The sequence below is a fragment of a genome, assembly GCF_019968985.1.
Source record: "MAG: Porospora cf. gigantea B chromosome Unknown PgB_NODE_422_length_18786_cov_115.692, whole genome shotgun sequence".
NCBI lineage: Eukaryota > Apicomplexa > Conoidasida > Eugregarinorida > Porosporidae > Porospora > Porospora cf. gigantea B.
The window spans coordinates 1-18,786 of NW_027179003.1; the positions used below are offsets into that span (position 1 = coordinate 1).

General features: G+C 53.1%; 17 protein-coding genes across 24 annotated transcripts; 14 read left to right on the forward strand and 3 right to left on the reverse strand.

Moving 5' to 3' along the window:
* Positions 1–69: 69 nt before the first annotated feature.
* On the forward strand, positions 70–465 carry KVP17_002085 (uncharacterized protein; the record flags this gene model as incomplete). Its single annotated transcript, XM_068518041.1, has 1 exon — positions 70–465. The coding sequence occupies one exon, from the start codon at positions 70–72 to the stop codon at positions 463–465; it is 396 nt and encodes a 131-aa protein (XP_068374290.1).
* Positions 466–558: 93 nt separating this feature from the next.
* Positions 559–1,426, forward strand: KVP17_005182 (uncharacterized protein; the record flags this gene model as incomplete). The annotated part of the gene is made up of 2 exons (XM_068514988.1): positions 559–628; positions 657–1,426. 2 exons carry the CDS (start codon positions 559–561, stop codon positions 1,424–1,426), a joined length of 840 nt encoding a protein of 279 aa, XP_068374295.1.
* Positions 1,427–1,530: 104 nt separating this feature from the next.
* KVP17_002088 (uncharacterized protein) lies at positions 1,531–3,111 on the reverse strand (the record flags this gene model as incomplete). The annotated part of the gene is made up of 1 exon (XM_068518044.1): positions 1,531–3,111. The coding sequence occupies one exon, from the start codon at positions 3,109–3,111 to the stop codon at positions 1,531–1,533; it is 1,581 nt and encodes a 526-aa protein (XP_068374293.1).
* Positions 3,112–3,122: 11 nt separating this feature from the next.
* KVP17_002087 (uncharacterized protein) lies at positions 3,123–3,662 on the forward strand (the record flags this gene model as incomplete). Its single annotated transcript, XM_068518043.1, has 1 exon — positions 3,123–3,662. One exon carries the CDS (start codon positions 3,123–3,125, stop codon positions 3,660–3,662), a length of 540 nt encoding a protein of 179 aa, XP_068374292.1.
* A 21-nt stretch (positions 3,663–3,683) lies between these two features.
* KVP17_002081 (uncharacterized protein) lies at positions 3,684–4,717 on the forward strand (the record flags this gene model as incomplete). 4 transcript variants are annotated; one of them, XM_068518035.1, is made up of 3 exons in its annotated part: positions 3,684–3,957; positions 3,985–4,367; positions 4,397–4,717. In XM_068518035.1, the coding sequence occupies 3 exons, from the start codon at positions 3,684–3,686 to the stop codon at positions 4,715–4,717; spliced, it is 978 nt and encodes a 325-aa protein (XP_068374284.1). The 4 variants fall into 4 exon arrangements, with proteins under 4 accessions (XP_068374284.1, XP_068374281.1, XP_068374282.1 ...); XM_068518032.1 differs by lacking the exons at positions 3,985–4,367; positions 4,397–4,717 and having other exon boundaries at positions 3,684–3,965; XM_068518033.1 differs by lacking the exon at positions 3,684–3,957 and having other exon boundaries at positions 4,062–4,403.
* A 23-nt stretch (positions 4,718–4,740) lies between these two features.
* KVP17_002074 (uncharacterized protein) lies at positions 4,741–6,075 on the forward strand (the record flags this gene model as incomplete). The annotated part of the gene is made up of 1 exon (XM_068518023.1): positions 4,741–6,075. One exon carries the CDS (start codon positions 4,741–4,743, stop codon positions 6,073–6,075), a length of 1,335 nt encoding a protein of 444 aa, XP_068374272.1.
* Positions 6,076–6,098: 23 nt separating this feature from the next.
* On the forward strand, positions 6,099–8,127 carry KVP17_002084 (uncharacterized protein; the record flags this gene model as incomplete). 2 transcript variants are annotated; one of them, XM_068518039.1, is made up of 2 exons in its annotated part: positions 6,099–6,202; positions 6,231–8,127. In XM_068518039.1, the coding sequence occupies 2 exons, from the start codon at positions 6,099–6,101 to the stop codon at positions 8,125–8,127; spliced, it is 2,001 nt and encodes a 666-aa protein (XP_068374288.1). The 2 variants fall into 2 exon arrangements, with proteins under 2 accessions (XP_068374288.1, XP_068374289.1); XM_068518040.1 differs by lacking the exon at positions 6,099–6,202 and having other exon boundaries at positions 6,397–8,127.
* A 43-nt stretch (positions 8,128–8,170) lies between these two features.
* On the forward strand, positions 8,171–10,030 carry KVP17_002076 (uncharacterized protein; the record flags this gene model as incomplete). Its single annotated transcript, XM_068518026.1, has 1 exon — positions 8,171–10,030. One exon carries the CDS (start codon positions 8,171–8,173, stop codon positions 10,028–10,030), a length of 1,860 nt encoding a protein of 619 aa, XP_068374275.1.
* Positions 10,031–10,156: 126 nt separating this feature from the next.
* KVP17_002077 (uncharacterized protein) lies at positions 10,157–10,639 on the reverse strand (the record flags this gene model as incomplete). The annotated part of the gene is made up of 1 exon (XM_068518027.1): positions 10,157–10,639. The coding sequence occupies one exon, from the start codon at positions 10,637–10,639 to the stop codon at positions 10,157–10,159; it is 483 nt and encodes a 160-aa protein (XP_068374276.1).
* A 61-nt stretch (positions 10,640–10,700) lies between these two features.
* KVP17_002086 (uncharacterized protein) lies at positions 10,701–11,483 on the forward strand (the record flags this gene model as incomplete). The annotated part of the gene is made up of 1 exon (XM_068518042.1): positions 10,701–11,483. The coding sequence occupies one exon, from the start codon at positions 10,701–10,703 to the stop codon at positions 11,481–11,483; it is 783 nt and encodes a 260-aa protein (XP_068374291.1).
* A 506-nt stretch (positions 11,484–11,989) lies between these two features.
* KVP17_002078 (uncharacterized protein) lies at positions 11,990–13,990 on the forward strand (the record flags this gene model as incomplete). Of its 2 annotated transcripts, none has more annotated exons than XM_068518029.1 (1): positions 11,990–13,990. In XM_068518029.1, the coding sequence occupies one exon, from the start codon at positions 11,990–11,992 to the stop codon at positions 13,988–13,990; it is 2,001 nt and encodes a 666-aa protein (XP_068374278.1). The 2 variants fall into 2 exon arrangements, with proteins under 2 accessions (XP_068374278.1, XP_068374277.1); XM_068518028.1 differs by having other exon boundaries at positions 12,245–13,990.
* An 80-nt stretch (positions 13,991–14,070) lies between these two features.
* Positions 14,071–15,415, forward strand: KVP17_002082 (uncharacterized protein; the record flags this gene model as incomplete). Of its 2 annotated transcripts, XM_068518036.1 has the most annotated exons (2): positions 14,071–15,123; positions 15,152–15,415. In XM_068518036.1, the coding sequence occupies 2 exons, from the start codon at positions 14,071–14,073 to the stop codon at positions 15,413–15,415; spliced, it is 1,317 nt and encodes a 438-aa protein (XP_068374285.1). The 2 variants fall into 2 exon arrangements, with proteins under 2 accessions (XP_068374285.1, XP_068374286.1); XM_068518037.1 differs by having other exon boundaries at positions 14,071–15,165.
* Positions 15,416–15,515: 100 nt separating this feature from the next.
* Positions 15,516–15,839, reverse strand: KVP17_002089 (uncharacterized protein; the record flags this gene model as incomplete). The annotated part of the gene is made up of 1 exon (XM_068518045.1): positions 15,516–15,839. One exon carries the CDS (start codon positions 15,837–15,839, stop codon positions 15,516–15,518), a length of 324 nt encoding a protein of 107 aa, XP_068374294.1.
* Positions 15,840–15,904: 65 nt separating this feature from the next.
* Positions 15,905–16,702, forward strand: KVP17_002080 (uncharacterized protein; the record flags this gene model as incomplete). Its single annotated transcript, XM_068518031.1, has 1 exon — positions 15,905–16,702. The coding sequence occupies one exon, from the start codon at positions 15,905–15,907 to the stop codon at positions 16,700–16,702; it is 798 nt and encodes a 265-aa protein (XP_068374280.1).
* Positions 16,703–16,993: 291 nt separating this feature from the next.
* Positions 16,994–17,485, forward strand: KVP17_002075 (uncharacterized protein; the record flags this gene model as incomplete). 2 transcript variants are annotated; one of them, XM_068518024.1, is made up of 1 exon in its annotated part: positions 16,994–17,485. In XM_068518024.1, the coding sequence occupies one exon, from the start codon at positions 16,994–16,996 to the stop codon at positions 17,483–17,485; it is 492 nt and encodes a 163-aa protein (XP_068374273.1). The 2 variants fall into 2 exon arrangements, with proteins under 2 accessions (XP_068374273.1, XP_068374274.1); XM_068518025.1 differs by having other exon boundaries at positions 17,105–17,485.
* Positions 17,486–17,563: 78 nt separating this feature from the next.
* On the forward strand, positions 17,564–18,250 carry KVP17_002083 (uncharacterized protein; the record flags this gene model as incomplete). The annotated part of the gene is made up of 1 exon (XM_068518038.1): positions 17,564–18,250. One exon carries the CDS (start codon positions 17,564–17,566, stop codon positions 18,248–18,250), a length of 687 nt encoding a protein of 228 aa, XP_068374287.1.
* Positions 18,251–18,385: 135 nt separating this feature from the next.
* Positions 18,386–18,583, forward strand: KVP17_002079 (uncharacterized protein; the record flags this gene model as incomplete). Its single annotated transcript, XM_068518030.1, has 1 exon — positions 18,386–18,583. One exon carries the CDS (start codon positions 18,386–18,388, stop codon positions 18,581–18,583), a length of 198 nt encoding a protein of 65 aa, XP_068374279.1.
* Between the last annotated feature and the right edge of the window lie 203 nt (positions 18,584–18,786).

The following is an 18,786-nucleotide window of genomic DNA, read 5'->3' on the forward strand; positions in this document are numbered from 1 at the left end:
CAGCAGTCCACGTCAAAGTCGACTGGAGGAGCTCTCGTTTACCAGGCGCCTGAGAAGCTCAAAAAGCATATGTCTACACCCGAGACTGATGTCTGGGCTATGGCCATGTGTGCTCTCTTCATGGTAAACCCCCAACTGTGTAATACGGTCAACAGGTTTGTAGACGGCCAGCTGTTCAGTCATAAGAACCCGTTGGCGATCTTAAAGACTGGGTACGGCTTCTTCAACTCGGAAGGCCACCAGCACAGCGGAATGCTTCTGCTGGGCATGATCCAAGGCATGCTGGTCAAGGATCCTTCTCTGCGTCTCACGTCAAGCCAGATCCGAGATCGTACGAATCTTATCAGAGAGGTCCGCGACCAAGAGATCGGTAACGAGCAAACGAACCAGTACCCTGATTTGATGTACGACCCGACCTGGGAAATGTACCCTGATTTGATGTACGACCCGACCCGGGAAATGTAATTGTGTGAACGTGTGAGTGATTCAAGTCGTAAATGATTGGACTTGCGGAAGGTACGAGCATCGCGTCACCCCTGCTCAAATGTTCAATTCAGTATGAACTCGCTGCTGCTAGAAGCGCTGTTCATCGCTGACGGTGCCATATTCGGAGTGCTCATACGTCAAGGTGGGAAATTGTCTGCGCGGTCATGCAGCCCTTGGACAATTGGCACTGCGGGTGGCATTTTTCCCAGGTGAGGCATTTGCCAACGTTCTAGGGAGCTTCCTGATGGGTGTTGTCTCCAAGAACCACAGTGTCTTCGCTGGGAAGTTTCAGTTGGCAGTGTTGACGGGATGGACTACTGGGATGTGTGGATCCCTCACGACATTTTCGTCGTGGACGACATCGCTGAGTTTTTCTGTCGTCCTGTCGGGCACTTGGGAAGGAGCTTTAAACGGCTTCGCAGAAGTCGTGCTGGGGCTGCTCTCTTACTTTGCGGCGTTTAAGTGTGGATGGATAGTCGGCGAGGCGGCAACGTCAGAGAAATCTGCCTCCGAGTTCTCTGCTACGTGCGACTCGGAGCTGGACTCGGAGACCGAGACAACCGTAAAGGTACCTCAACCCCACTATCCAGGCATTTGGGCCTCAGTATTGCTGGTGGCACTCTACGGAATATTGCTACCTGTGTACCTTGTGTACTCGTCAAGTTGGGTGGACGTAGTGGTTCTGCCCAGCATGTGGGCGCCAGCAGGAGCCCTCTCCCGCTGGTTGCTGGGAAAGAACCTGAACAAGCCGCAATTTCCCTTCGGCACGCTGACTGCAAACCTAATCGCTGCCACTGCGGCCTCCTGCATCCAAGGGCTTTATTGGCATGCATCGCTCACCCAGTGGTGGAAAGCCCTCTCAGGAGGGCTTTTAGGGTCTCTCTCTACCATTTCCTCTTTCGTGGCGGAGACTTGTAAGCTCTCCCGCCTTCGAGGGTGAGTGCAGTTTTCCAATCTCATGCAGTTTGGTGTATCTAGTGGCTACAGTTACGGCGGCGGCCGCAATCGAGATCGTGATTCTGAACATATTTCGCATTACAAGCATCATTTAAGACGCTTCAGTGGAGGTGTTGTCACATCCGGACTATGCAGCCGCTTCTTACTCTGTTGTCGCTCAACTCGAAATTTGTCTGGATGTTCATCCTCGTCAATTCCGCCATCTTCAGCAAGTATAATATCGAATGCCATCGTCTGCTGCAGATCGTTCAACGACAGTACTGATCCTGATTTGAGGTCCCAGAAGTCGAGCGTCTTCAGCAGAACCTCCTCATCATCGTCATCAGGATCGTATACGCAGGCTGATCCGGTTTGTAGAAGCGGCTCCTTCAGGTTTAGCTCCCGACGAAGTATAAGCCTAACAAATTCTCGCATGCTCCATTGAGGAATGTTATGGAGAGTGACTACAATAGCGGCACATTGGCACGACGAGCAGCCGGTGGCCGGCGGGTCCAGCGGTGTCGGCAACACCAAAAACCGGCCTGACGGCTGCTGTCTCACCCAGCAAAACCTTATCCCTGACTCCTCGAGCGCTGGTGGGGTTCCCTTCTGTTCAGCACAGAGCGTCACGGCCTTCTGATAGTCCAAGATGTGACGTAGTTGGGCGACCTGCAAACCAGCCACGATGGCGTTAGTGGATGCTATTGCTGGGATTATCTGTCCTGCGATTTCCTGAGCCTTCCAACGGGAAACAGGCTGGATGTGATAGTTGAACATTCTAAGGTTGCTTGCCGCTGCCACGACATTCATGGCCAACTCGTCGTCCTTGTCGAAGATTAGCGAACCCACAGAGGATCCCCGATCAGTCAGTATGGCACAAGTGGCATCCATGAATGCCGCTGCCGCCTGCTCTACTGTAGGCGCTGCGAAATCGTCGGCGACTGGGGCACATACATCCACAGCTGGGGGCGCAGGAATTGGCGGCTTCCGCTCATGCCAGGCATCAGGCATGGAAGCGTGCTCGTTGACGTGCTTGATGAAGAGAGCAGTGTAAAGGTCTGAGGTAGCCTCACGCGGCGGTCGCTCAGACAGCTGCTCCGTAAGATGCTTCATGTCTGCGAGCAAGTTGTCCTCGTCCCTCACACCAAACAGCAGCGAGAACAGCTGCTTCGACCAGGCAACGCAATGTTCCGGTTTGTCCGGAGTAGATCGCAGTGTGCAGACAGGATACACTCTCTGTCTCGGCTTGGCCTCGCAGTCGTAGCACGCGCTCAAACGGGGGATGATGGGGAAAACTTGACCATTGTACCCCGTTGAGCCTGCCTCTACAAGGGGCACATCAGCCGCCAAGCACATTCGGTTAACATGGGACCGGGCCTGTAAATTATCGAGTGCGTTCAAAACCACGGCGAACTGCTTGAAGAAGTTCACATCGAATGTGGGATCCATTATGTTGGAGTGCAGAGCAGTTAAAGACGCTTCCGGGCAAAGGGAAGCGATTGCCTCGGCTACGCAATCGGCCTTGGCCAAGCCGACGTGGCGCTTTCGAAAAAGAAACTGGCGGTTCAGGTTTGAGAAGTCTATGGTATCCAAGTCGACGACAGTCAAGTCCCGATAGCCTTCCCGCGCCAATACCTTCATCAGCTCACAACCAATTCCGCCGGCACCCACGACTAACAAGCGGGTCATAAATCGGGAATATGATGGCAGAGTATTTCTTCTTCCCCTATCATTGGCCTTACGTGGATGGGGATGAGGAGTCGTATCCCGGCCACGAATCAGTATCAGTAGACGTGATTGGGCAAATGCGACAGATGCATGGCGCAAGTGTACTTGCCAGCGCCTTCAACTGTTCCGAAAGAGAGACCAACACCAACACAAGTCCATGTCGACCAAAGCAGGACAGACTTCGTCCTTACGAAGGCGTTGGTCGTGTGATCATGAACGAAGGGAAGAAGTCCCGCCGTGACGTTGGCAGCTCCACATCGTCATACTTCCGTTTAGTCTCGAAAGAAGACAAATGCCCCCGAGATTTTCGCCGTAGCCACGCAGGAAACCTTGATATCGTGTACGGAGCTCGGTGGTTGCCAGCGTTTGAAGCTCGACAGTCCAAAAAGTTTCACCACCCACCGACGATAGAGGAGGCGATGTTCGAGACCGCTGAGGAAGAACAACAGAGCTGGTTGCATCGCCGGACCCGCAGCATGTTCGCAGCCGTTGGAAACACTGTGCGCTTCTAAGTCCTGTTGAAATGCACTAAAATGGACTCACAGTCGCATGAGTCTGATCCTCGCAGAGTTCCGCTGTTTGCGGACTACCGACGCCGTTCAGTTTACGCGGTGGAGAATCACACTCTCTCGTTGGATGAGATCCGGAGAGAATTGCAGGGTGTAAAGCTGGAAGCTGCGGAATCAGAGTCCGGTGAGGACCCTGAGCAATGCTGGCAGGAGGTGGCATCCGTGACGAAGCAGGCGCTGGACGGCAGTCATCGTTTGGATCGTGACGTCGTGTTCAACACCGCTGAAGATTTGTTATGTGTGTGATGGGGGGGACTTCACACAGTGTTGGTGTCTTTGCTGGCGAGAAAGGTGCAGACAGAGAAAATGAAAGCAAGTGTGAGTCGGACGAACCTTTCTGAGATGGAGCGGATATGGTCCAGTTCCAAGGATCGCACTGATGAGCACTTCACAGAGGTACAGGAGCTTTGCTCGACCATGACAGACTTCGTAGCCAAGTACCACCACCTCCGTGAGAAAGGCCTCCGTAAGAGTGTCGATGTGTCCAAGATGGTGAAAGCGCTGGAAGATGAGTGTCAAGAACTGGACGATGCTTTGGCAACGGTCACCAAAGCCCTCAAAGCACACCGAGCCCAAGATCGAGAGTTGGATCGAACGCTAAAGACTACCAGAAACTCTGTTTGTCTACAAAGCATCACCCCCGACGAAGTAAGAAATCGAACGTCGACCCAACGCAGCTCGTGAACATGAAACTTCAACTACAACAACTGGAAAACAAGAACGGATCTCTGGCCACCGAGCAAACACGGCTGCAACGATACGTCGACCACCAAGACAGTCGTGTCAAGGAGCTGGAGATTCATGAGGATGGCATGCCCACTGCGTCCCCACGACGGTCGCTGGCCAGACTCCTAAAGAAGCGGGACAAGCTGATCAGCACACTTACTAGCGAGCGAGAGAAGTACGAGAGTCGCCTCGCTCAAGCAGAGAAGGACGCCGTGAAGTTCGGCGAGTATGTTGAGTTCCTATCATTTCAAGTTGACGCCGCTGGGCAATAAAATCAGAGGAATTTAAATGGTTGATGACGTCACCCAACTTCAACGACAGGATGGTACTAGGCAAGAGCAAACCTCTAGAGTTCGAGTCCAAACGTTATGCGCCACTAGTCTACGGCAGCGGGCTGCTAGAGACGAAGCATAAGGAGAGCTGCCCTTACTATGATGGGTATATTCGAGGGTTGGAACGAGAGAGGCTGGTGGGTCAGACGCATACGGTACGAGGGATTTGCACTTGTATGGACCCATTCACCATCGATAAAGCATTCGTGATGGAGTTGCAAGGACGAGAGTTGGGGTTCGCCGCGTATGAGGCCGCCAAGACCATGATGCATACCTACGGCAAGGAGACGGTGCTTTCCCATACCGATCTGAACAACGTAATTTGCCTTGCGGTGTATGCACAGCATGTGTACGATGCAATTCAGGCGTGCACGAACGACGGGAAGCTACAGAGCACCGTGTTGTTCTCCTGTCGCGAGGTGGAACGGCGGTTCGAAGCCGACATGTCCATGTCCGAAGAGGACGGTGGCAGCAAGAGGAACATGGTGAAGAGGTACAGTGGCTACGATATCGTAAAGCGGCGTCTTCAAGTCCGGAAGCGGTCAGGAGACACGACTTCCACCATGATGGGCGTGCCTGCCGTCGTCAGCGAGACTCCATGGGTGCCTGTCGTCGACGATGCCGCTTGTAGAGTCTGGTTTAAAGCTATTCCGGGGACTCCCATTATATCGTTTAGGTTGGATGGCACCATCGACGCCAGCCTGTTGGATTTTCTGGCCATTGCATCAGAGGTAGACATGACGTCCAAATGGATCCCTTATTTCAAGTTCCCGATGAAGCTCGGGCTGCAATCTGCGAAGTGCATCGCTCGTTACGGCCGTTTTGACAAAATAAGTCAGTACAAAGTTGATCTACCTTGGCCTTTGAAGTCGCGTGACTGCGTGGTGCATGGTTGGCTGACGGACGACCTCGAGAAGAACAACAAGTTGCTGCTCGCCTTGAGGTCCTTCGATGCTGACGAGACGAGCGATGTCGTTCCGGAAGTCGATCCTGGCTACGTCAGAGTCACCATGGACGGCGGGTGTGTTATCGAGGCTCTGGGTCCTGAACGCATTGTCCTAAGTACGGTTTGGGTGGTTAACCCTAAAGAGAAGGTACCAGCGAAGCTCGTGAAGTTTGTGGCAGGCGTATTCATCAAGTCTGCCTTCGAGAAGTTCGCTCGCTTCTGTAAAAGCGTTCAAGAAGATCCTGATTTTGCTCTGGCACGACAGACTGACCAGTGGCTGTACGGATACGTTGAGCAGAGAATAGGGGATCTGAAGCGCAATGGAGTTGATGTTATGCGAGCACGAGACTGAACAAAACCGTTAATAAACATCACATGACCGTGAGTGACTCTCCCGCTTCGGAAGCAGGAATGAAAGGCACGGCGGCAAATTTCCAGACGTTTTGGAAAAACCAGACCAGCAAAAGGGGGTCCCTGCCGTGAGATTCGCGCTGTCTATGAACTCAGTGATCCAGTATCCCCTTTGGGTAGTGGAGAACAGCTCCTTCAGTTCGACTATCCAGGTCAGCCTCTCTGGTCAGTGTTGTCATCTTACGAGCATGTAACAACTCCCTGCTTAGGCGACATTCGAGACGGAAGCATCCATTGGTGGACGTGGCCTGAGTGTCTTCGTATGGCTTCCAGCGTTGGGCGCCGGATAGCAGAGTCATCTATACAGACCAACACCCCCTCCACCACTCGCGCTATACGCCGAAAAACACGACGAACGTTTAGGACTCTAACGGTGGACGCTGACCGCGGAGGATCCGAGGTGGAAAACACACCTGTGGTGGCTTGTATGGGTCCTGGGATTGCTGCGTACCTTGTGCAGATGGGATGTATTGCGGTGAGTCAGCCTCTTGCCTTGGTGCCACCGACGACTGCTGAAGGCCGCTTCAGGTCGATCCTTCGCCAAACAGGAGCTCAGGTTGTTGCGACGACTGCTTCTGTGCTCCCCGCGATCTCGATGATACTGCAACGGGAAATGGTTCACCGGGTGGTTGTTGTCCTGGACCCCGGACAGACTGAGGTGTCCGTGGCTGAGTTGACGTGGGACGGGCCACTGGATATTTGCGTCCCGCAACTCGAGAGCTCCATTGCCTCCCAGCTACCTGAGGACCCTAATGACCGGACCTGGATAGTTTATGGCCACGGGGAAAGTGGACTCCGAGGTGCAGTCTGGACCCTGGGGAGTATTGCTTCAGCTGCCTTCAACGTGCAGTGGCTTGTGACTCAACATCTGACGCCAAAACAACCCGGATTCCTTTCCAATTTCGGTCCATGTATTATGGTGGACCGGATTCTTGGACTCTGGGCATTGCTTGCAGGGGGACGGGTACTCTGTGGGGACGGCATGTGGCGTACTGTAGTTGACCATATAATTCCTTTGCAACCTCAAATTGGCCTTGTTACACCAAAGCTTCTGAGGACTCTGGTGAATCTGAGAACCTTTCAACCAGAGCCTGAAGCTTCAGGGATCGGTCCCACCATCACATCTAGATTATTCAAGACAGAGTCACCATCGGCAAGGGTGCTGGGTCGAAGAATTGGACTGGTCTTTAACGTGGAGTCTTCCATAACTAACGATCTTGACATGAAGGCGATAGTGAAGGATGTGGGGTGTCCAATCCTTGACGTCTTCCACAGTCGGGAAGTCGGAATCATTTGCACCAAAGAATTTGCTGCTGGAGGGTTCCGACTTCTTGGCGACAGTATGCCAAATGTCGAGTTGACGGTATTTCCCGATGACAACTTCTCGGACATCGGCCGTCTTCGGGTATTTTGCTGCTACTTCAGGGGCTATTTCAAACCTACGCCAGGCGACTTGCAGGAGGCGTTCTTAACGGACGACGTCGTGCTTGTTGCATCTGGAAAAACGGCCCCCCGGCTGATGTTGCTCGACCGCAGTCGACGTTTCCAAGATTGGGCGTTCTTCGTCGAGGACGACCCTGAGAGGCGGCACAGCGGCTCACTTTGGATGATACAAGAGCAAGCTAAAAAGTCGAAGTATATCTTAGAGACGTTGGTTGAAGTGTCGGATGACCGAACGGTGACATTCCTGGTGTTGCCCAACCCCGTCACCCTTAGTTCCTGGGCGAGGAAGCGAAATATTCGGTTGAGTTGGACCCAGTTGGTTTCGCACGACTTAGTGCGTCAACACTACTTGAAGATCTTACGCACGCTGGTGGATCGGTCGGTGCCTGTCAATCACCTTGAAGTCCGGGATACCAATTTCGAACTCGGAGTGGAGGTGACTCACTTGGGGCGAGTAATTGGGCTGCGGCGTTCGTTCGAGAAGACCCCGTCAGTGGTGTACTCACACCACAGACAGGAGTCAACGCTTATGGAAGACGTTTCATTATGAGTGGCCCCACAAACCTGGCGCACCTTTGGTTATTATTCTTCAGATGGGTGGCTGTTTTAATCTCGCTGTTATATTCTTTGTTCTTGGTACTTATGGGAAACGTGCCGAGACTACGCCCGTTTTTGAGAATTTGACTGTTGACACTACTTGTGCGGCCATTGTATGGTATGGCGACCTCAGAGTGCACGGAGACTTGCACGTAGAGTCGGTGGCCGTCCTTCCCGACTTGGATAGAGCCTACGAGGGGGTGGAGGCCCTCTCCTGTGAGTACCACATGACTGATGTGGGGTCACTCGTCGTCCGAGGATTGCTTGTCGTGGTTGGCGGGCGGCTCGACGTTGAAGGCCAAGCCATCGCAGGAGACGTCAAAATGGCGTCTGGGTCGGAGTTCCGAGTGGGTGGAAACCTTGTGGGACAGATCCTGTGCGAGAGTTCTGGACGGCTCACAGTACACGGTACCCTGAGGAGCGAGCTGGTGAACAGCAGCCACTGCGATTTAGGCTGTGGCGAGATAAAGGGCTCTGGGAGCTCCATGGTGCGAGTGGGCGGTGGCAGCGTCAAGGTAGAGGCGGGGCTGACTGCTGCCTATCTGTCGTTGACTTCAGGGGCTTCTCTGAGGGCTCAACAACTTATCGTTCTGCATGGGATGCAAGTAGACGACTTCAGCGAGGTCGAGGTGCTCGAAGGGCTGATGACGACGTCTGTTGTAGTGGACGACGCCAGCACACTGGTGGTTGGAGGCGACATGGATTCCATGCTCTACTTGGAGGCAGTATCTGGGTCCAGGGTTCTCGTTAAAGGGGCCACGAGGGCTGGACTGGTGAAAGTTCTCGATGGCTCCTCACTAGAGAGCAAGGGCACACTTCAGGTGTCGGGGACTCTGGTCATCGAGTCAAGTTCTGATGTCTCCGTCACAGACGTCGCATCAGTGCAGTCCAACGCGATTGTCAAGCACTCATCAGCACTGGAGAGTCGAACGGTATTGGTGCGTGGAACAACGCTGTTAGAGGCCTCTAGCATCACCATTGCCGCATCAGCGACATTCAAGAATCCCCTTCTCATGACGAAGAAATCGCAACTCATTGTGGGGGGGGACCTAGTTGCCACCGGTGTTACCGCTGACCAGCTAGCTTCGATATCCACAGAAGCTCCTGAAACGGGGACAACTACTGACGCCGCCGAAACGACTGACACCTCGTCCGAAACCGAGACTGCACCCCAGCCAACTCCGGCAGTCCTCTGTGCGTGGAGCTCCCTTCAGATCGGAGGCAATACCTTATTGGCGAACTCCTGGTTTGAGGGCGACGAGTGTAAGTTCGAAGGCGCAGAGTTAAATGCAAAGCGGGGAGCCGTGCTGCTGAATCTCCAGTCATCTATGAGGCTGCATGGTAACCTTGACGCCGGCGTCACTCTCACGCTGAAGAGACACTCGCAGCTCGTCGCTGCGAGCGTTCGAAGCGACCGGATCATTATGTACGGGGGAATTCTCGAGGCCACAATCTGCCTTACCAACCAAGCCGCAGTCTTGTCGCACTCGCGACTCAGCAGCGACTTGGCGGTGTCTGACCTTTTGCGTGCTGACGGGAAGAGCGAGATCACCGGCGACACAGTGAAGTCACAAGGGCTGGTTCTCAATTCTGGATCGTCGTTGAACGTTGCGACATGCCAGTTTGAACGCGCTGATGTCAGTGGAAGAAGCTCCATTGAAGCGCAAGCCCTGAAGGGGGATGTGCTGTCGGTGGATGGGCACTCCCATGTGGTAACGGCCACATGCGACATTCGAGCAATCGAGCATACTGAGTCGTCGACGGTTGATGTGGGAGCTGCCTCTGTTGGTGACGTCGTCCGGCGTGCATTTCCAGCTTCCGCACTCGAGAAAGAGTCAGCAGATTTTTGGCAGTAGTTCATGTAACTTTAGTAGCTAGTCACTCGTCGTCTTCATCTTCCTCATAGAAAGCGTACACTCCCAGCTTCTGCACTCTAGAAAGAGTTAGCAGATTTTTGGCAGTAGTTCATTAACTTTAGATAGTCACTCGTCGTCTTCATCTTCCATCATAGAAAGTCGTGCTCGAATGGCCTTCATGGCTTCGAATTCGTTGTAGTGCGCCTTACGTCTGGCCGCGAAGGAGTCGTCAGGAGCGACATGGGTCGCTGCTATGGCCTTGGCCTCCTCCTCCACTGCAGTCGGGAGTAAGCCGTCCTGAAGCACATGCAGCATCAAATCGTGATCCCTACGCTGTGCTTCAAGCTCCTTCTGCTTTTCTTGCTGCTCTGCTTCATATTGAGACTCTACATATCGGGACGCCTCTAGCGGAGGCTGCAATTGGAACTCATCCAAGTCAACATCACTATTCAGCGCCGACATGAATGGTGTGTTTGGCTCTTCGATCTTTGTACGCGTGCCACGTAGCAGGTCATGCTCCGCGATCGTCATCTCATCCCATTCCACATTATGGGGTGATGGAGCGTTCTCCAGGGTGTCATCACGCTTAAGGATGCCTTTTGGCAGCATTTAGAAAATTTTCCGAGGTGCCGGAACATCCTAGTGAGTTCGATTTCGGTGTGCACTTCACATGTCGATGAAGCCGTCCAAAGTGGAAACGAAATCGAAGACAGCCCTTCCCAAGGCACATGTCTTCAAGGTTGCTAGTGTCAAGAGTCTGGCTGCAAAACCGGTCGAAGGCAAACCACCGTCTTTGGTCACCACGAAGGCGAGTGCGGAACCTGCGGCTCGACAACAACTCCCTGTCTCCAAAACTAAAGTCGTCTCTGAACCAGTCGCAGAGCCCCTTCCTAAAGAAGCCTCCGCTAAACCTTCACTGTTTGCCCCAATAGAGGATGATAAACCGACAATGACCCCTAGTGCCCCCATAACAGGCGACGCCAAAGACATCATGGACACAATTAAAACTAGCCTGTTAGGGTACTACTCCCAGCTCCACAACAATTCACACATGCCTATTGACCGACGAATATCAGCTCTTCGAGATGGGGTTCCGGCTGAGCCCTTTACTTTCGTCGCGGGTGCTGACGATGAAACCATCGGTGGAATGCTCGAGGAAGTGAAGAAAGCCTTCCAAGAAAACGACCAACGAATCCAGAAAGTGGCCGCCAGGGCCTCAACGCTTCTCGACGACCCCACAAAACGCACCTTCCTCTACGACCACGCCTCCACCGGCAAAAGGCAACCATCTCTCCACCGGTCACGACACGGCCTGGCTACTGAGGAGCACGTGAGGCGAATGTACACCGACCTGCATCTGCGCGTTGGCGAAAACGATAAACGGCTTTTGGCATTGCAGCATCGACTTAGTTTGTTAAGATTGAGATCCCAAGATCCAAGAGTAGGATTGTGATGAGTACTGTGTTAAAAACTGGTTAAAGTACCAGACATACGATTGGTCAAAACACACCAGTACACTGTCGTCAGCCCCTGAGGTGACCTAGCGGCCAATCACGTTGCCATGCGTCCTGCTGCTCGGGCTGTTGGAGCTTCGGAAGAAGTGATAGCTTGTGCATCGCCCCTTTTACGGCTAAATACTCTTCTTTAGCGGCTGGACTGTTAACGACCGCAACAGCCGGTTGTTGAGGAAGTGCAGCACAGATAGAAATAAGAGCTAGTTTTAGCATGTACAATAACGAACAGAAGTGAGCAGGGGATGTGGGGTGGTAGCGCAATTAAACAACATCGAATCTGTGGGACTGCATAATCTGTGAAATTAGATTGAAATGATACGCCTTCACACAGAACGCCTGCGTTCGGAAAGTACAGCACTCCGCATTGGTTCTGCAGCGACCTTCAACCTTTCAGAGGTAGCAGAAAACTACAGGTGAGAGAAAGAGAGACCCTTCATACAGGGCGATGTTCAACGGCTTCCACCAACATCAGGATACATGTGAATCCACGTTGCTTCTGGACAGCGAAGCTCAAAATATTGTAAACACAGCTGCAGCGCGGTACGTTAAGCAAAACGAGCCTGTCTCGCCTGAAAGTCTCCACCGAGTTGGTGCAGTGCTGGTTGCCAGTGATTGTTTTGGCTGCGATAGGCGATTCATGGGAAGGTTGTTCCAGCATGCGCAGCTGGAACCGCTGCTTCCACGGATTTTTGACGCGACTATGATAGGACAACCGCAGTTTCTCTGGACTACCGCTTGGGACCTGCCACTCCGACAGTCATACGCCAGAGCCTGTCATCCCCGACAGTCGTGGGACGTCCTCTGCCGACGATGGATGGCCGAGCTGCGGACGCTTCCCGTACTGTACCGAACCCATGGTGTGGCGGGGTTGCAAGAGGCCTTGGACCTGGCGTACATCGAAGTTAGTCGACAGAGGACAAGTCACCGAGACACCATGATATTCCATGCTTACAAGAAGCTCCTCAACGACGCAAAGGGGCTTGTTCAGGCCGTCCTCTCTGCATACCTTGGTATTTTCAGGCTGACTTCAGCACATGACGACATGCTGCCAATGGAGACTGTCGTGGCGTGGGGTCGTCTGGTGAAACTTGCCCGAGAGGACATCCGTAACTTGAAGGACGGCACATGTCACATGGTGGAGCAGGGTCTGGATGCAGCACTGACTGGCCTATCCCATGGCGATCTCCAGGATGATTGCGCTCAGTTTGGATCACTGGCTTCACGCGTATGGTCTCCACCTCTGTGCCCAAAAATTTCTGTCGAAGGCAATGAGTCCCTTACACGTCTGGAGCGCCTGGGTGAATCAATCCGTAGTCGGTTCATGTCCAAGGTTGCCGAAAAACTTATCATGACTGTACGGGAGAATGACCGACGCATTCTGACGCAAATATCTGGCAAAGAGGACGTGTTCCACCAACTATGGGGGCTCTCGAGGCTTAGACTGATCCCTGGAGAGTTGCAGGAGATTCGACCCGAACACGCCGCGTCAACATCTTCTCAGAGCTGTACCAGGCGCTTTAGCAGCTGGAACCGACCCCGGGATCTAATTAACGAGGTGAGATTGCTGCCGGTACGTGAACGGACGTTGATTGGACGGCTGTTACTGAAGACAGTACTTCTGCAATTACACACAATACACAGTATCGTGATTGTAGAGGGAATTATCTTCTACTACCTCCGCCATAGGTCGTCTTCTCACAAAGAAGCTCTTGGGATGAGTTTTAGCTTGTGGAGTGATGCAATCGTTTCGACCTGCTGCGCTGACGAGAATCAGGCTTCCTATAGCGAAGTACCTGGCTGCCTCGGCATCCTCGACATGATCCATACCTTCGGCAAGGCTGCCGCCGTAAATAACTTCACACTGACAAATCTCGACGAAGTGACAGATCTTGCTATCTCTGCACTGCAAGCAGCGTTGACGGAGGGCTTGAACCTGCTGGATCTGGTTAACGAACTCCCGTGGGCCTCTCGGGTCAGAAAAGACTGGCGAGACCTGACGAAGTATTTGTCGCAGCTTCAGAAGCAGCCCAACTCCGGGTTCCCAAAAGAGGTTCGGGCCTATACATCGCTTAATCAGCGACTTGTCTCCCATGAAAAGCAATGTGAAGATTGCAATTTCGAGACCCATTGCCCTACATTCCGTTCCTTGATCGATGCGGCCACAAAAGAGCTTCCCATCATCTTCTCGGCATATCAGAAGCGAAGGCAGATAATCAAGGCGAAGGAACATTGGACCCTACATCCTACAGAGAACCCGGAAGACCTACAACAACCACGTATTCCATCATGCGACGAACAACCGATTCCATCTTCTGCGTTGGAGAAGGGACCAACACTCTTCAAATGGCACGGCAGTGGTCTGAGGCCCCAGCCGACTGCCTCTCAGTCTGCTTGTACTACCGCCGAATTAAATATTGGCACTCTTGTAATTCAATTCAATCCTTGATCCCTTGCAATGTATCAATTCAATGCGTGACCAAGAATAGCTGGTTCTAATGCCAGCTACACATAGAATCCCCACTTTTCATGGCAAACCTCGATCACTTGACCGGAGCTTACTCATGCCTGATTGCTGAAGAGCGTAGGGACTTCGAAGCTCTCACCAAGGCCTACCGGCAATTCTGGCGCCGCCTAGAGAATCCAGATCCTATTCTTCGGCTCGCACAGCCCTTACCGCAGGAAGACGCGCTCGGCATCATGCGGGTAAGTAAGGAGGCGGTCAGAGGCCTCGAGACTCGCATCCTTCGACAGGAAGAAATGCATTCTCGGCTTAAGGAAGCTCTTGCCGGTTCATCAGATCTGCGCCTTGAAGCGGACAGACTGGAGGATGACTTACGAAGGGCTCAATCTGCGCTTCAGCAGGCCGAATCGGGATTTTCGCGCCGGCTTAAGCAGTACAAGATGATGCAAAAGGACCCGGACATCAAGTTCCAACAGCTCGAGCTCCTGGAAGGCGAAGTCGGCAGTCTCAAGCGACAAATATTGCGGCTGCAAGAGGATCGCGACGACCTGAGACGAGCCCTCGTCCAGAAAGAACGCGTGGTTAACACGCTAGCAGCCTCGAGCGGCTCAGAAGGGACCGCGGTGCACCTTTCAGTGGCTGCTATTCAACTCACGCAATACGGGTACCAAAGCCGAGTGCAGCAACTTGAGGCCGAGCTGGCCGGGAGCGACAAACTGCAGGCTGACCTGCAAACGCAGCTGACGGCAACGACTCAGCAACTAGCTGAGGCTCAACGGCAGGTCGGTCGGTTGCATCAGAATATGCGTGATCAAGTGGAGAGATTAGCCACGGCGCAGCATGAGCTGGGGACAACTCAGGAGGCATTCAGGGCACACAGAGTCGCCTCGGCAAGACTCAACGACGAATGCAAGCTGAAAATCGAGGCCCAAACCGTCGAGATGCAAATAAAGACTGACGAGTGTCGCCGTATGTATAATGCTCTCGCGGATAGAGATGCCACACTTCTGGCTTTGAGAGCGGAAGTTGCAAGATTGCAGTCGCTCACGGCTGTGTCTCAGCATCGCGCCGCCGACGACAGACACGAGCTATCAGTGGCGGCTTCAACGATCGATAGAGTGGGCTGCTCAAGCACCTATCACACAGATGTTGCGACATAGCCACGATAAGGATGCCGCACTAATCCAATGTGAGTCCCGCGCCAGAGCCGCTGAGGCAAGCCAACAGGCGGCTCTGGCATACGAGGAGGCCAATCATCGGAAAGCCCAGTGGACGCTGAAAAGTAACCACGACGAGGAGTTGGTAAGAGCTTACCAGCTGACGCAAGATGTTACTCAGGCCCACGAGTTCCTCCTGAAAAGCTCTGCGCTTCGCGACGGTCGTTCTACAGCGCAGGCGGAGTTCAGCTGAATCTTGTATAGCAAGACAGGTGCCAGCTCAAAAAACGTCATCATAGTTCCTCATAGAGGGCTTCACCATAGTCTTCCCGACATATCCGATCCATGTTTCCTTATCTTGGCTGTTGTCTGCTGCGTTGTTTGTCGGTGACCCACCAACCTATAAGCACGAATGTGCGTCCCCTCGAATCGACACGGAACTTGCAACCGGTAGCGTCCTCCATGGACTTTACCGTGGAGCACTCGTTAAGTTTGAGGAACTCCGTGACGTGTTTGGCTGAGTAATCTGACGATGGCGATCTGAAACTGAGAAGGTACTCAGGAGTGAGTACTACCCAGCGCCTACGCCAATCCCTCAGGAAGCGAGACTGTTTCATGAGCCAGCCTTCCCGGATGACATCAGCCTTGTTTATCTCGACAGGGCCCAAATCGTCCATGCAAATGCATTTTTTTTTTCCGCAACGTACGAGCTGCTGTGGTTGTGGTATGGGTACACTCTGAGATGGCGTCCAGTGACGTCAGCGAGCCTGACAATGAGAATTCTGTGGGCTTACTAGCCAGCCCGAAGAAATCAAGATTAATGGCGGTTCTCTCTCTCTCAGAGGAGAACCCACGGCCGTTGAAACGTTTCAAGCTACGTGATACGGATGGTGGTTTGGATGTTGTTCACAGCATTCCCGAAAGCTTGGCCCGAGATTTTCGAGAGGTGCCGGCTGGGCTGCTGACAGCGGTATTTGAGTCGTCTCACTTCAACGTCTCCCAGACCCGTCAAGTGTTAAGGCAACTAGTTGACGAAGAGAGGGATGTCCTGTCTAACAACAAGTCCCGCAAACGGACACATACAGGCCGACTAATACCTGATGAGTCGTATGCCCGAGGTCCTGCGGAGACTGTGTCGACCATTATGCATGATGCCTCACCGGAGTCATGTCATACTGCGCTGGCTAGCTCCATCATGCAAGCCCTCATGAATAGCGGTTCATCTGACGCTGCGCAGTCCACCCTTGTACAGTACCTGAAATCGTTCGAGCAGAGGGTGACTGAAGGGGTCAAACCGAAGAACGAAGGGGTGCTGAGTCGGGCCGTCAGGTTGCTGGCTCGAGAAGTCAATCGACTGAAGCAAGCAGCAGATCAGTCGGACCGGCAAGTTCAGGCGAAGAACGCAATTCTGGCTGACGCAGAGAGGGGTCTTCAAAGACTCCAGGACGTGAACAGCCGGCTTGTGGCACGCTTATCACAAATAGACATCGACGATCCCTATGTTTTTAGGTTCGACGACCCGCCACCGCCCGTGTGCTGATGCTCTGAGTACGACTTATGTGGTCGCGATGCCGAAATCTGTACACGTGACTATTCTCTCCGAATTGCTTTACATACCATATGTGGTTTACACGACACTTGACAAGCCTTGAAGTCTATATATCGTGGTCTCCCCATCGGCGACAATCGCCACTGCCCAATCGTCATCATAGCACCTGGCAGGTACAGGGTCTCCAGGGGCCAGACACAACACGAAGATCGGTTGAGAAAGGGTGTTACTTGTAAAATCCAAGTGCTTCGCCACGATTACCGGCGCATTCAGCGCCTCATCATGTATCTGAGTGTCTATGTGCCATTGGGGGGAGGCCGCCAGGTGAGCGAGAACGACGTCCATAGAAGACAAAACGGTCGGCGAGAAAAATGGAGGTTTAAGTGGCCACTGATGGCGACCAAGGCAATTGACGTTCAGAAGGAGGCTGTCCAGCGCCAGCAGGACACTGAGACTAACATCCGAATTGCGCTGACTTCGACGAACGTCACGAACCTCGAGAGGACTACCCGAGAGCTACTGAAGACCGCCAACGACAATGATGTCAAGGTGAAAGGCCCCGTTCGTCTCCCAGTCAAGAGGCTCCGAATCACGACGAGGAAGTCACCTAACGGACAGGGAACCAACACCTGGGACAAGTTCGAGATGCGCATTCACAAGCGAATTGTGGACCTGGTCAATACAAAGCCGTCCAGTGTGAAGGACCTGACTCGATTCTTCATCGATGCCGGCGTCGACATTGATGTTTTCATTCCTAAGCGTCATGAGGCTTAAACTCAACCCTTGTAGCCATCAAACAAGTGCACGTCGGCATGAATGAATCGGCAGAACGAAAGAAAGGGCGATATTCAGATGACCATCGAAATAACCGTCGTCTCACGTCAGCGTGATGGCTTGAAGCTGTGTGAGGAGTGGAACAATGGCATTATCGAAAAGCCCAAGTTGATGTCACTAAAGAAGCAGGCAGAGGTCATTCTGAAGCGTCATGCAACGAACATCAGCCAACTCCATACCATTCAAGCGGAGGGGTACAATTTCTACTTGTTACCTGGAGATCTGGTGTCGTGTCTGGCAATTTGCGACTCCAAGACTACGGACAACGTGGCTTTCGCCTATCTTACCGAAGTCCTTACGGCTTTTGATGAGGAAGTCAAGCGAACTTACGGCACCTACGGTCGAGACTACAGCTCTGCGATTGAGGCCCTAGAGAAGCCGTATACCTTTTTGAATTTTGAGAAGACAATCAAGCGCAAGCGTGCGGAGTACTCCGATCCCCGAGGTCAGAAGTCCATGTCAAAAATCAACGACTCCCTGCATGAGGTGTCCAACATCATGCGTCAGAATATCGAAGACCTTCTCAAGCGCGGCGAAAATCTCGAGCATGCTACAGTACGGGCGAGCAGGTTGAAGGAGGACTCAGCCAAACTGAAAATGCGCAGCCGCGGACTGAACCTGCAGGCGTTTCTGCAAACTTGGCTACCGATTATATTACTTGCGCTTTTCGTAATTGGCGCTCTTCTGTATAAGATCGCTTCTTAAAATCATTTGAAACACACCTCTTGGTGATTTGCTTCTTAAAATCATTTGAAACACACCCAGCACTCTTGGTCACTAGACATATCTGCCGATAGCTGGGGTTGAGATTCATTGTGGAGATCCACCCATCCTTCTTCGATGTCCAGAGCCCTTGGGGTTCTTATGGGGCTGTTGAATGGGGGCTCCGGAGAGTGCACGTCGGAAGTCACGGAGGAGTTGGGTTGCACTGACTCGTCGTCAGACAACGATGTCGACATCGACCGCGAGTCGAACTCAGGTCGTAAGGAGGAAGGCGTAACCGTCAGCCGAGATCGAGATCGGCCAGCACACTTGTAGATCGCGGTCGCGGCAATGGCGACGCCTCCTATGGCGCCGACCACGCCGATGGCCACTCCAGTCACGTTAACACCTTCATGGCTCGCTTTGCTGGTCGATTGTTGGGGAACTCGACGGACCAAGGTATCACTGACGCTTGTCCATTCAGTCGGTTCCAAGGGAGGCAGAGTGGGCTTAGGGGTGGTGGTGGTGGTGGTGGTTGG